The 12,162-nt window shown below is 47.2% G+C and overlaps 1 protein-coding gene across 3 annotated transcripts in view; it reads right to left on the bottom strand.

Moving 5' to 3' along the window:
• The window catches only part of AKAP9 (A-kinase anchoring protein 9), a 160,181-nt gene that overhangs the window by 4,363 nt on the left and 143,656 nt on the right, over window positions 1–12,162 (bottom strand). For 2 of the 3 annotated variants that reach the window (XM_062179110.1, XM_062179109.1), the window contains 8 exons: window positions 10,909–11,128; window positions 10,021–10,171; window positions 7,655–8,323; window positions 7,211–7,419; window positions 6,798–6,903; window positions 5,095–5,277; window positions 4,054–4,254; window positions 1,322–1,554 (listed from right to left, as the gene is read on the bottom strand). In XM_062179110.1, the coding sequence (XP_062035094.1) occupies window positions 1,322–1,554; window positions 4,054–4,254; window positions 5,095–5,277; window positions 6,798–6,903; window positions 7,211–7,419; window positions 7,655–8,323; window positions 10,021–10,171; window positions 10,909–11,128 (1,972 nt within the window). Of the gene's footprint in view, window positions 1–1,321; window positions 1,555–4,053; window positions 4,255–5,094; window positions 5,278–6,797; window positions 6,904–7,210; window positions 7,420–7,654; window positions 8,324–10,020; window positions 10,172–10,908; window positions 11,129–12,162 lie in introns of those variants that run through there. The other variant, XM_062179111.1, reaches the window with a different exon arrangement.

The following is a 12,162-nucleotide window of genomic DNA, read 5'->3' on the forward strand; positions in this document are numbered from 1 at the left end:
GACCCCGATCCTGGGGTGAGCTGGGAAAGCTGGTGTGGGGGAGGCCGTGTGGCTGGGCACAGAAATGCTGGCTTCCAGAGGCCCGGGGAGTTCGGTCCCGAACAGGCTGCCTTAGGTCACCTCCCGCCCGTCCTCGCCCACTGAGCTTTTGGAGCTTTCGGAGTGCTGATTTTGGTTTCTTCACTCTGACGGGTTGCACGGCACACTTAGGAGAGCCAAAAGAACGGGCGCCTGAGAGGACGAGGTAAAGGGGGTGGAGCCGCTTCCCCCCGCAGAACCCCGCCTGGCTCCCGTGAGCCCCGCTGGACGGCGAGCTGTGGGATGCGGGCAGGGATCCCGAGGCTTTTACCACTGCCATCTCACACTCTGCCTGCTTTCTCCCCCACGTGGTGATGAAGGCCATGGGGGATAAGCCACTGTAAGAGACCACATGGTGGAGTAGCAGAGGCAGGGAGGTCAGCCATCAGACAAAGCCGGAGCTCCTGTTTGGAGCCAGCACGAACGGGACACCAGGCTGGTTCTTCCAGCTCTGGCGCTGCTGGCTCAGAAACCTCTTCAGGCCTCCGTTTTCTCATCTGTGGAATGAATCGATTCTGGACTAGATGATCTCAGCTTTCAGTAAAAAAATTATGTCATGGTTTTCTAAGAAACCTAAGGAAAAAGTAAGAGCTGCAGAAACATCCGCTGCGACCTGAGGGCCAGACCTTTAGAAAACAAATTCCTCTGTGCCTCTGCCGGCCGCTGCGGAATTACAAGGGAGGGCGCATGGAGCTGGCCAGGGTGCCTGGGTCCACCAGGCCCGGCCTCAGGGCCACTGAGCCTGGGCCCCGTCTCGAGCACCACTATCCCTCACTGGGCAGCACGGGGGACGGGACGACCGAGGCAGCAGCAGGGGCGGCGCGAGGCTGCCCTCCACCTGACTGCAGAGTTAGCTCAGGGCCTCTGGAGCAAGGCACCAAGAGAAGGAACTTAGAAATACAGAAAACAAATGGATGCCAGCCCAAGGAGTAATTAAAAAAAAAAGTTTTCCCTTTATAATCTCCCCATGTCTGAGCAGGTTCATTCAGAAAGGCAACCCAGGCTGGACGCGCGAGCTGGGAGTTGCCAGCCGCCCGCAGCCGGGACAGCCTCTTCCACAGGGCCTGCACAGTGGAGCACAAAGCAGCCCCGTGAAAGGACAGAGGCCTAGAAACAGCAGGCGTGGTTCAGCGACCAGAGGCCCCCTCCTCTGTGGAGGGACGGGGGAAAGAGGTGGGAGAGTGGAACATAACTGATGCTTTCAGAGAGCCCGCAACAGCACACTGTCGTCCACGCAGCGTACCTTGAAATCGCAACGGATACTCTTACGGCCGCACGGAAGCGGGTGAAGCCCCTGGGCCGGTTGGTGATCACCTCCAGGTCCGTGAAGGCTGGCTGCCCCCCCATGCGGGCGAGCAGGGCGAGGGTGGCATCTTCACACTCCTGGAACCCGCCCAGTAACAGCAACAGGTATTTCTTCTGATAAATGAGTGCTTTTCGGAAACTCTCTGCCCTCAGGTATCTGCCATAAATTCTCTGTGTTTACAGAGGGAAGAATGGGAACACATTTTTAAGAAGCCGTTCACGTTTTTCTCCAGGGAAGGTTATCAAGACTAAAAAAACAAAAGTAGCAGTAGCAGCCTGGCAGGTAACCCATCATTGCTGTCTACTTTGCAAATTGAAATTAAACAGGATTTACTTCAACTTTTACATTTTTGCCTTTTGTAGTTTGTGGGTGGGGTCTAGTACAATCTTACAGTTGTGCTTTTTAGACACTAAAAACATTTTATTTGAAAAGCAGAGTGGAAGAGAGAGACAGAGAGATAGACAGAGACATGAGATAGATCACTTCCCAAATGCCCACTAAATAGCTAGGCCAGGTTGAAACTACGAGATACGAGTTCTATCTAAATCTTCCACATGGGCAGTGGGAACCCGAGTACTTGAGCCAGCATCTGCTGCCTTCCTAGGGCGCACATTAGCAGGAAGCTAGATCGGAAGTGGAGCTGGACTCAAACCAAGCACTCGGATTTGGGATACAGGTCTTCCAAGTAGTGTTTAACAGCTGCGCCAAGTATCAACCCACTTAAAAATATTAGATTTTAGCCCCATTCATCCTACTGATTGCATATATTTCTGTGATCCCGTTATCATGTGTTTTTTTTTTAATTTTAATATATTTATTTATTTGAAAGTCAGAGAGAGGAGACAGAGACGGGGGGGGGGGGGGGGAGGGAGAGAGATCTATCTTCCTTCCACTAGTTCACTATCCAGATGGCCACAACGGCCAGGATTGGGCTAGGCTGAAGCCAGAACCTCTTCTGGGTCTCCCACATGGGTAGCAGTGGCCCAAGCACTTGGGCCATCTGCTGCTGCTGTTCCTAGGCCATTAGCCAGGAGTCAGATTGAAAGTGGAGCAGCCGGACAAGAACTGGTGCGCATATGGGATGCCAGCACTGCAGGCACTAGCTGTACAGGCTAAGCTGCTGGGCACCCCACCCCCCCTTTTTTTTTGACAGGCAGAGTTAGGCAGTGAGAGAGACAGAGAGAAAGGTCTTCCTTCCGTTGGTTCACCCCCCAAATGGCAGCTATGGCCAGCATGCTGTGCCGATCCAAAGCCAGGAGCCAAGCGCTTCTCCTGGTCTCCCATGCGGGTTCAGGCCCAAGCACTTGGGCCATCCTCCACTGCACTCCCGGGCCACAGCAGAGAGCTGGCCTGGAAGAGGAGCAACCGGGATAGAATCCGGCGCCCCGACCGGGACTAGAACCCAGGGTGCTGGTGCCACAGGCGGAGGATTAGCCTAGTGAGCCGCGGCGCCGGCCATGCTGGCCTCTTTTTAAAAATGATTTTTAAACAATTTATTTGAGAGGAAGAGAGACACAGAAGAGAACAAGACAGAACTCTCACCAGTTGGTTCATTCTTCAAGGGTCTACGATGACTGAGGCTGTACCAGGCTAAAGTCAGGAGCCTGGAACTCAATCAGGGTCTCCCAGTGGCTGGTGGTGATCCAAGCACTCGAGCCATCAAACGCAGCCTCCCAGGGTCTGCATGAGCAGGAAGCTGGAGCCAGAAGTCGGAGCTGGGTACTGAACACAGGCACTCTGACAGGGGATGTGGCTGTCATAATTGCAATGGTCAATTCTTGCTGCCCCTGAGAGTGTGTGTGTGTGTGTGTGTGTTTTAATTGTACAGCTATTATTACAGTCACTAGTTTAACTTCTTTAATGTTGTTTTCTGTCCCTTTAAGAATTATAAATCTGGGGCCAGCGCTGTGGCACAGCAGGTTAAGCTGCCGCCTGCAGTGCCGACATCCTATATGAGCACTGGTTTGAGTCTTGGCTGCTCCGCTTCTGATCCAGCTCTCTGCTGTGGCCTGGGAAAGCAGTGGAAGATGGCTCAAATGCTTGGGCCCCTGCATCCACTTGGAAAACCAGGATGAGGTCCCTGACTTCGGCCTGGCCAGCTCTGGCCACTGCAACTATCTGGGGAGTGCACCAAGCAGACGGAAGATCTCTCTGTCTCTCCCCCCCTCTCTCTCTCTAATTCTGCCTCTCAAATAAATAAATAAGTCTTTAAAAAAAAAGTTGTAAATTTACATTCACCTCACAGTTGGAATAAATATTCCAACAATTTTTTTCTTTTTGTTTTGAATCCAGTGTTAACTGGCTAAGGTAGTTTTACTGGAATAACCATTGAGAGTCATCAGAGAGGCTATGCAGAGGGCTTCTCGTCTCATGGGGAATACTACTCTTACCCTGACAGTAGTGGAACTTCTGTTGGGTGTTGAAAAGACAACATTGCGGGAAGTGGGAGAGTTCTGGGTGCTGCCACGGCAACAAACAGAGTTCAATGTGGCCGTCTTGGCCATGCCTCTCTACAAGCCCCCTGTGACCAGAGACCTGCAGCTGTAATTCAGACTAGATACACAGGCCCAGAGACATGGGCCCCATCCCGCTGTCTGCTCAGTGAAGCTCGGGGAGAAGACGGCAGAGAGCAGGGGCAGCAGTGGTGCGAGGCGCAGGCAGCCTCCTACCTTTAAGGCAACGTTTTCAGAATCAGGGCTCAGGTGCTGCAGCACAGCGTCATTCCTCAGCTCGGCTTTCAGTTTGCACACTTCAGCTTCTGCCCTCTTCAGGGATTTCTGGAGAGCTGACTTTTCCCTGCTCCACACTTCTTTTTCAGAAGCAATGATGGCTTCAATGCTGGCACCACCATTGAATGCAAACCTAGAAGACTGCACAGACCACAGCCCACTTACATGAAATGCAAGAACGAGTCTCAGAAGGAAATTCTGGATTAAACAGTTTAAAAGGATTCCCATCTTGGGCACCTTGTCCCAGCTTCTTAACCTCAGTTAGCAAAAGTTCAAAGCCAATCTCAATGACATTACAGAATACTCAGTAACTTGGAGTACATGTTCCTTTGCTAAATAGGTTAGCTTTCTAACCAACACTTCTTGAGGAGGACTGGCCACAGAAGTGGTTTAGCAGACTTAACAGACCATCTGGGTCCACATGCTGACACCTCATATGAGGAGAAACAAGCCAGTGTGTGGGTAAGTCATGGAGCCCCAGAGGGCAGGTGCCTCTCCCACCTGACCGTTCAGCTGTCTCACACAGCTGTGCTCTCTACTGCTGATCACAGAAAGGAGCAATTTGTTTTGTAGTATTACATGGAAAAAACTTAAAATTCCAGAGTAGTCTATTAGATTGAAAATTACAACAGAACAGCATCTTTCATTTGCATCATAAACACATTAACAGATAAATAACTGGAGAGGTCAGGGCCCACACTGGAACATTTCTTTCCACGTGGCTGCTGTCAGTCTCTAGGTAGTAAAGTACCCAGATCTCAGGTTGACTAAAATTTCAGTTCAATTTTCTGAGTCTGGTACAGAGAAAGCTTCCCATATAACATATTGTTAACATTACTGTCATGCCTATAAAGTTTCCCACCGATCCTACTTCGGATACTTGACATTTTTACATGATCACAGTTAAAAACTCAAACTAGACAGTAGAACTTAAAAGTGTGCACTACTTCTACTGGGCAGACACACTAAAAACAGACGTACATAGTCTCTGCCGGCTCCCGTCTGCCGATACCACCTGGTCTGCTCTTCCAGCTTCATAACCATGTTCCTCAAGTCATTCTTTTCGTCGGTGAGTTGGCTGATGTGGCCTGTCAGCTCAGCGTTTTGTCTCAGTAGTCTCTCAGTCAGTGAGCCACAAGGAGTACTTGGGGACACTATGCTAGGCTGGAAAAATAAAATGACACAGGTCACCTAAGCACAAGTGAATATGAACCATGCATCTCAAGGTATGAACAGGAGCCGAGGGCAACAGATTTCATGAGCAGTGTGCGAGTTAAATAAGAGCCGTTATCTAGTGGGACAGAAGAAAGGGAAAGCAGAGTAAGCAGATGGAACAGCACGTGTAAGGTGCCAGTGACAGTGCGGTGTGTTTTTTTTTTTTTTTTTTTTTAAATTTTTGACAGGCAGAGTGGATAGAGAGAGAGAGAGAGAGACATAGAGAAAGGTCTTCCTTTGCCGTTGGTTCACCCTCCAATGGCCGCTGTGGCCAGTGCACCGTGCTGATCCAAAGCCAGGAGCCAGGTGCTTCTCCTGGTCTCCCATGGGGTGCAGGGCCCAAGCACTTGGGCCATCCTCCACTGCACTCCCGGGCCATAGCAGAGAGCTGGCCTGGAAGAGGGGCAACCGGGACAGAATCCGGCGCCCCGACCGGGACTAGAACCCGGTGTGCCGACGCCGCAAGGCGGAGGATTAGTCTAGTGAGCCGCAGCGCCGGCCGACAGTACGGTGCTTTTAGGGAGGTCAAGTTGCTTGGTAACTTCATTCTACGGCCATCAGACCTACATGTAGGTGATGGATTTTGGCAAGAGTATGACACCAATCCATTTCTGCAGACTGTCAGGAAGTTACTGAGTCAGCCCAGAGAAGAAACAGTGAAAGCCTGAATGGAGCAATGCCTAAGGACAGAGTCCAGGGCACCAGGCACAGACATTCAGAAACAGAAGGCACAGGACTTGGTGACTGCTCAGATGCACAGGTAATGGTGAGGAAGGTGGTCCAAGACGACTCCCAGCTCTCTACACGGGGGGCTGCTGCGTGCAGACGGTGTAGGATCTGGGGCAGGAAGCAGCAAGGGAAGATCATCAGTTTAGACTGTGCCTGGAGGTCCCTCGGAGGTCACTCTGGGGAACACTTCCTCAAGGAAAGATGTAACTTTCCGTAACTAACTGAAAATGTGAGCGTGGATCACAGCACAAAGATTTAGACTAGGAGATAAGCTGCAAACAGCGAGACTTGTCACTGTACCCGCAGAACTCAGTGCAGCGGCAGGCACACAGTAGGCGCTCAATGTAAGTATTTGTTTAGTAATAAATCCAGTAACCGCTCAGGCTGTGGGCAGGAATGAGCTTTACCATGAAGGTGACAGGTGAAGAACTGAGAACAGTACAGGACAGAAGAGGTCAAACTGGCAAATGCTACAGAGAAGGCAAGAGACTGAGGAAGACAGAGGCCGCAAGCTGCACCAGAGCAGTCACCGGTGAAGACAGGGAGGAGCCTCGGGATGGTTTCACCAAGTGGTGAGCGTAGGAGCCAGGTGGATCTTTCAGGAAGCTCTCTTAAGTCAGCACATTCAGTAACAACGGAAGTTAATCCCCACCCTCAGCCCAGCCTTCTACTGCCTCCTACTGAGGGTAATCTAGCAGCATTATTATTTAAAGTTAGTAAAAGTGCTTGAAGAGACTTACCTCTTCACGCAGCTGGCCAGTCCATTTCTGCAGCTGTAAAATAATCCCATCAATATTTTCCTGAACCCAAATGAAATCCTCATCATCTGCTGTTTCAAACTGTAGTCTTCAAGAAAGACAACAAGAAAAAGTCACCTGGGGTCGTTTACTGACACAAACATGACAGACTGATGCTCTGTGTCACCTGTCACCTCCCCCTGGTATACAGGTTCTCCTGCCCTGCAAGGTGCCCACTGTTCCCACATGTGTGGGTTTTGTTACAGAATAGTACCTGCTAATGTAAACATGCACTCCCTTTCCCACCGCAGCTCCTACCCTTATGGCAACTCCCACCCTTGGAAGGTTTTTAGTAGGGGACAGAGTCTGTTCAGCCTAACACTGCTATTTGCAAAGACCAGGTAGAAAGGTCTAACCTATTACAGGCTTTCTGGGATAGATGCTGTAGTTTTGAAGCCACATGCTGAAGCTTTTGTCTGATCATTTCTATTTCGGGGTCACAGTCAGTTCCACCTCCATTCATTTCAATCAGTTTAGGACAGCTTGATTCCTTTGTCTCGCCTTCCATTTTCTGCTGAAGAACCCAATTTCTAGTTCGATCATTGGTTAAACTCCAAGTAGGTGGCTGGTAATTTTGGACAGAAAAAGAAAACAGTAATTATAAATGAACAGCATACCACATTTTTTTTTTCCTACATTACTTCTTAAGGACAATTATTGTTTATATCCCAAACTTCTATAGATTTCATTTTAAAGGATTTGCACATAGCTATTTATTTAATCTATTGCCAAAACTTTGTGATCAAGGGGCTATGGTACTTTTTAAAAAATAACTTTGAAAACCCAAAGCGTCAATTTACCTCATTAAGATTCTGATACAGAATTCTTCTACTTTCTCGTTTCTCTTCTCGTTCTAGTTCTTGCTTCTGGAATTCCTGCATAATCCCTTGCAGTCGCTTTCCTTCGAGGTCCAACTTATAAACTTGCTGCCTTTTCTCCTCCAGCTGGCGCTGCAGATCTTCCACTTTGGACTGGAGCTCTCGCATTTTCTTCTGCCCCTCAGTGTTGGCCTCTTGTTCCGTCTGCAATGTCTTCCTGTGAACCTGCCTATCTTTTTCCATCTGCTGTCTCGCTTGCAAAGAATCCAGTTTATATTTCTCAGTTTCATTTAGCAGCTCTACTATGCGACTGTGTTTTTCCTCTAACTGTTTCTGCAGCTCCTTCAGCAGGTCCTCAGAGGGCGGGGGCGGCCGAGGCTGCCCGCTATCATCAGTGCTCTGCAGCTGGGCACGTAGCTCCCGTTCCCTACCCAGGGTGCTACTCATCTCCCGAACCCGGACCTTCTCCGACTCAAGAAGCACCTGAAGCTCTAAGTTTCGACCTTGTTCTTCTGATAACTGGGCATCATACAGCATTCTTTGTGATTCTATTTTCTGCTGTGATTCATTTAGTAGTTGTTTCTGTTGTTCCAAAAGTAGATTTAGGTGAACATTCCTTTGTTTCTGATCCTCAAGTGAAAATTTCAGATCCTTGTAGGAGAAAATAAATTTAAAGAATTTTATTTAATATTGTTAAAAATACTCTAAGTAGGATCCAGCACTGTGGCGCAGTGGGTTAAAACACTGGCCTGAAGCATCATCATCCTATTTGGGCACTGGTTCTAGTCCCAGCTGCTCCTCTTCCGATCCAGCTCTCTGCTGAGGTCTGGGAAAGCAGTGAGAGATGGCCCAACTCCTTGGGCTCCTGCACCCATGTGGGAGACCTGGAAGAAGCTCCTGGCGCCTGGCTTCAGATCAGCTCTGCTCTGACTGCTGTGGTCATTTGGGGAGTGAACAGTGGAATGGAAAACCGACCTCTCTCTCTGTAACTCTATCTTTCAAATAAATAAAATAAATCTTTAAAAAATACTCTAAGTATACAACATGACTTTATTAAGCTGGCAACAGGAGACAGAACTGATTATCCAGGGGTCATATTATAATTAGTTGGATGGCTGATTTTTTTAAGAAGGCATGAAAAACATAGGCGAGATATTTTCTCAAAGCATTAATCTTTTCTCTTAAAACATTCATCTTATCTGGCTAAGGAATATGAAGCAGGATTCACTTTTCCTAAGAATAACAACCTTTAAAAATAATAAGTACTGCTGATATGAAGCAACAGAAATCCTTAAGAAACCTTTTGTTTTGTAGTGTCACAGGCTAAAAATACAGCATATGGGAAAAGCAGCATTAGGGACAAATGAATCAAATTACAAAAATCTTAATGATGTGAACTAGTCATGAGGGGACATCCAGCCCAGTAGTTCCGATGCCTCTGTACCACCCCCGAGTACCCGGGTTTGTTTCTGAGTTCCTGCTCCTGACTGCAGCTTCCTGCCAATGCAGAACCTGGGAGGCAGCAGTGATGGCTCTGATGATTGGGTTTCTACAGCCGCTATGGGAGCTCCGGATGGAGTTCCTGGCTCCTGGCTTTGGACTAGCCAAGCCCTGGTTATTCTGAGCATTTAGTGGGTGAAGCACCTGGTGGGGCTTCTCTAGTCTCTTTTTTTCTTTCTACCTTTCAAGTAAATAAGTAAAAAGTAAAAACAAAACAAACAAAACCAGTACCTGGGAAAAGAATATGTCCCTGCAATTAGAGAGTTCACTATGCCTGGTGGCTACCACAACAGATATTCAAAAAGAACAGAGCAAAAATGCAGGAATAGAGTTGTGGAAACTGGGATTATGTGGCTGGACAAGGAGCTTAGAGATGCTGCAGCTGCTGTTTTAATGAGCACTGCCTATAGCACAACCTGCCTTGAGTGGAGAGCTGTGCATGGCTCAGGGGTGCCCTTCTGGGAGACCCCAGGGTTCATTTTCTTCAAGGAGAGCCACCAGGGCTTCTGCTACCAGCAAAGTATCCCTGCTGCCTTCCCTGTGTTAAACTGATGTGAGTGCTCTATTTACCAACTCATGCATGCACTAATTCATATCTTCAAAATACGACGCAGTGGAGCAGTGTGCACACATCTTTGGATGTAGCGGGAAAAAAAGGCATCACATTACCACCATTTTCTCACAATGCAGTTTAAATAACATTAACAACAGTATCCAACATACAGTGAACAATTTACTGTGCCTTCTAAAACAATGCAGGGTAGATATTTTAGACAGTGGAAACTCTCAACACTGTCTCCCGTCATTGTGGGTTCTCAAGAGACATTTAAAGACAAAGATAACCATACCTCCAGTTCTTCTTTATCCCGTTCTTCACTGCGTCCCACTTTGGCTTTCTCTTTCTCCAAAGCCCACTGGAGCTCTCTTGATTTCTTCTGCTCACTTGCTAATGTGTCATTAAGTGAATGTACTTCGTCTGTCTTATCTTTAACTTCCAACCTAAGTCAGGGAGACAATGAACCGTCATAGAACTATTTGACCACGTATGTATTCAGAGAGAAAGAGAAATCAGTTTCCTTTGAAAAGTTGAGGCACACTGTAAATAAGCTAATTGGAAAATATAAACCATGTAAAGACTAAGGAATACTGATGGTAGCTAATTTCAAATGAACCATTTCTAGGACTACTAGTTATTATTTACCATTGCAATTATACAATTTATTATTACAATGTAATTCTAATAAAAAATGCCTCATGTTTTATTGAACATGAAAATGTGTAATCTCTGTGTTTAAAAAAAAAATGACTGTATTTGCAATGTATCTTTGGCAAGCAGAATATTTCAGTATTTATACCAGTAAGAATTTTTTTAAAAGATTACTTTTTCAAATACTTTGTATTAAGCTAAGTACTCTGCAAATTTTCCAATTAAACCATGAAGCCTATTTAGATATGAGATTATAAACAGCACTTCCATTTAGTTGGTGGTGAAATAAAGGCTAAAATGACACTTTATACAACAGGTAGGAAATACAACTGAAGCCACAGCAGGTGTTATATCAATGTAAGTGTGAGTTTATTATTTGGATACATTGAGTTTGTCCTATAAACAACATAGCTTCACGCTGTTTAACCACCATGCACGCTGTTACTCTTGTACTATCTGCACAGTGCTGGTGACCCAGGACTCCGACTCCCTCACTAAAGCATGGTGCTCACAAGGAAGTTGGGCACACCTGAAAGCCTCCAGCTCCTTGAGGTGCTTATGCTGCGCCTTGAGTGTGGTCTCGAGTTCCAGTTTAGTCTGCGCAAGTTCACTCTTGAGCTCAGCCACCAGCAGCTTTTCAGAACTCAGCTGCTCCTGCAGCTCTGCGGCCCGGTCTTTCATGCTGCTGAGCTCCACCTGCATCTCCAGCATCTGAGCCTGCTTCTGCTGCATGTTGTGCTCCAGGAGCTCTGCACGGAACACAGGAGGACTGGAAATGTGATCCAGCCGCTCACACTTTGTTAATGGGAACTCATTTATAACTTAGGGGATTACTGTGAAACAAATGTGAACCAATTACACCTCAAAAGTTGGTAATTCATATAAATAACTTATGCATGGTTTCCTCAAAGTGACCATAGTGCTAGAAGTCAGGATTTTAGAACTATAAATAAATAAGGATGATAAAAATTTAGCAGAATATATTTACAGATGAAAGATTTAAATCGAAAAGTACTATTATTAGGAGTTCATATATTCAGAATTTTTTTTTTTTTTTTGACAGGCAGAGTCAGACCATGAGAGAGAGAGAGAGAGAGAGAGAGAGAGAGAGAGAAAGGTCTTCCTTCTGTTGGTTCACCCCCAAAATGGCCGCCACAGCCAGCACTGCGCTGATCCGAAGCCAGGAGCCAGGTGCTTCTCCTGGTCTCCCATGGGGTGCAGGGCCCAAGCACTTGGGCCATCCTCCACTGCCTTCCCGGGCCACAGCAGAGAGCTGGACTGAAAGAGGAGCAACCGGGACAGAATCCGGCGCCCCAACCGGGACTAGAACCTGTGGTGCCGGCACCGCAGGCGGAGGATTAGCCAAGTGAGCTGCGGCGCTGGCCACATTCAGAAATTTCAACAGCTCACTGTCAAAATGTGCAAAGGCTCTGACAAGGCACAGTTACTTGGGGCAATGACAAACGCAGGAGCCCAAGATCAGGATTTCTCACTTCTCTTGTTTGCCTCCCTCTGCAACAATCTGTAGGAACTTTACTAGGACATTCTCCCCAGGACAGGGGAGTCCAAATCCCAACCAAAACCTTGCTAATTCTTACAATGAAACAAAATGAAAAATTTAGATCTCTAAGGATGTTAAGTGAAAACAGTATGTTCGTGTTTTTATGGGAAAAAAAAAAACCATTAACTTATGGACAAATGCCATGGAGAAGAGTTAGAAAAATATCGATTTGGGAGGTCATCATTATTTTATGATTTATGTGATTCTAAGGATGATTTTTAT

Source organism: Lepus europaeus, chromosome 20 (genome assembly GCF_033115175.1).
Source record: "Lepus europaeus isolate LE1 chromosome 20, mLepTim1.pri, whole genome shotgun sequence".
NCBI classification, from domain to species: Eukaryota; Metazoa; Chordata; class Mammalia; order Lagomorpha; family Leporidae; genus Lepus; species Lepus europaeus.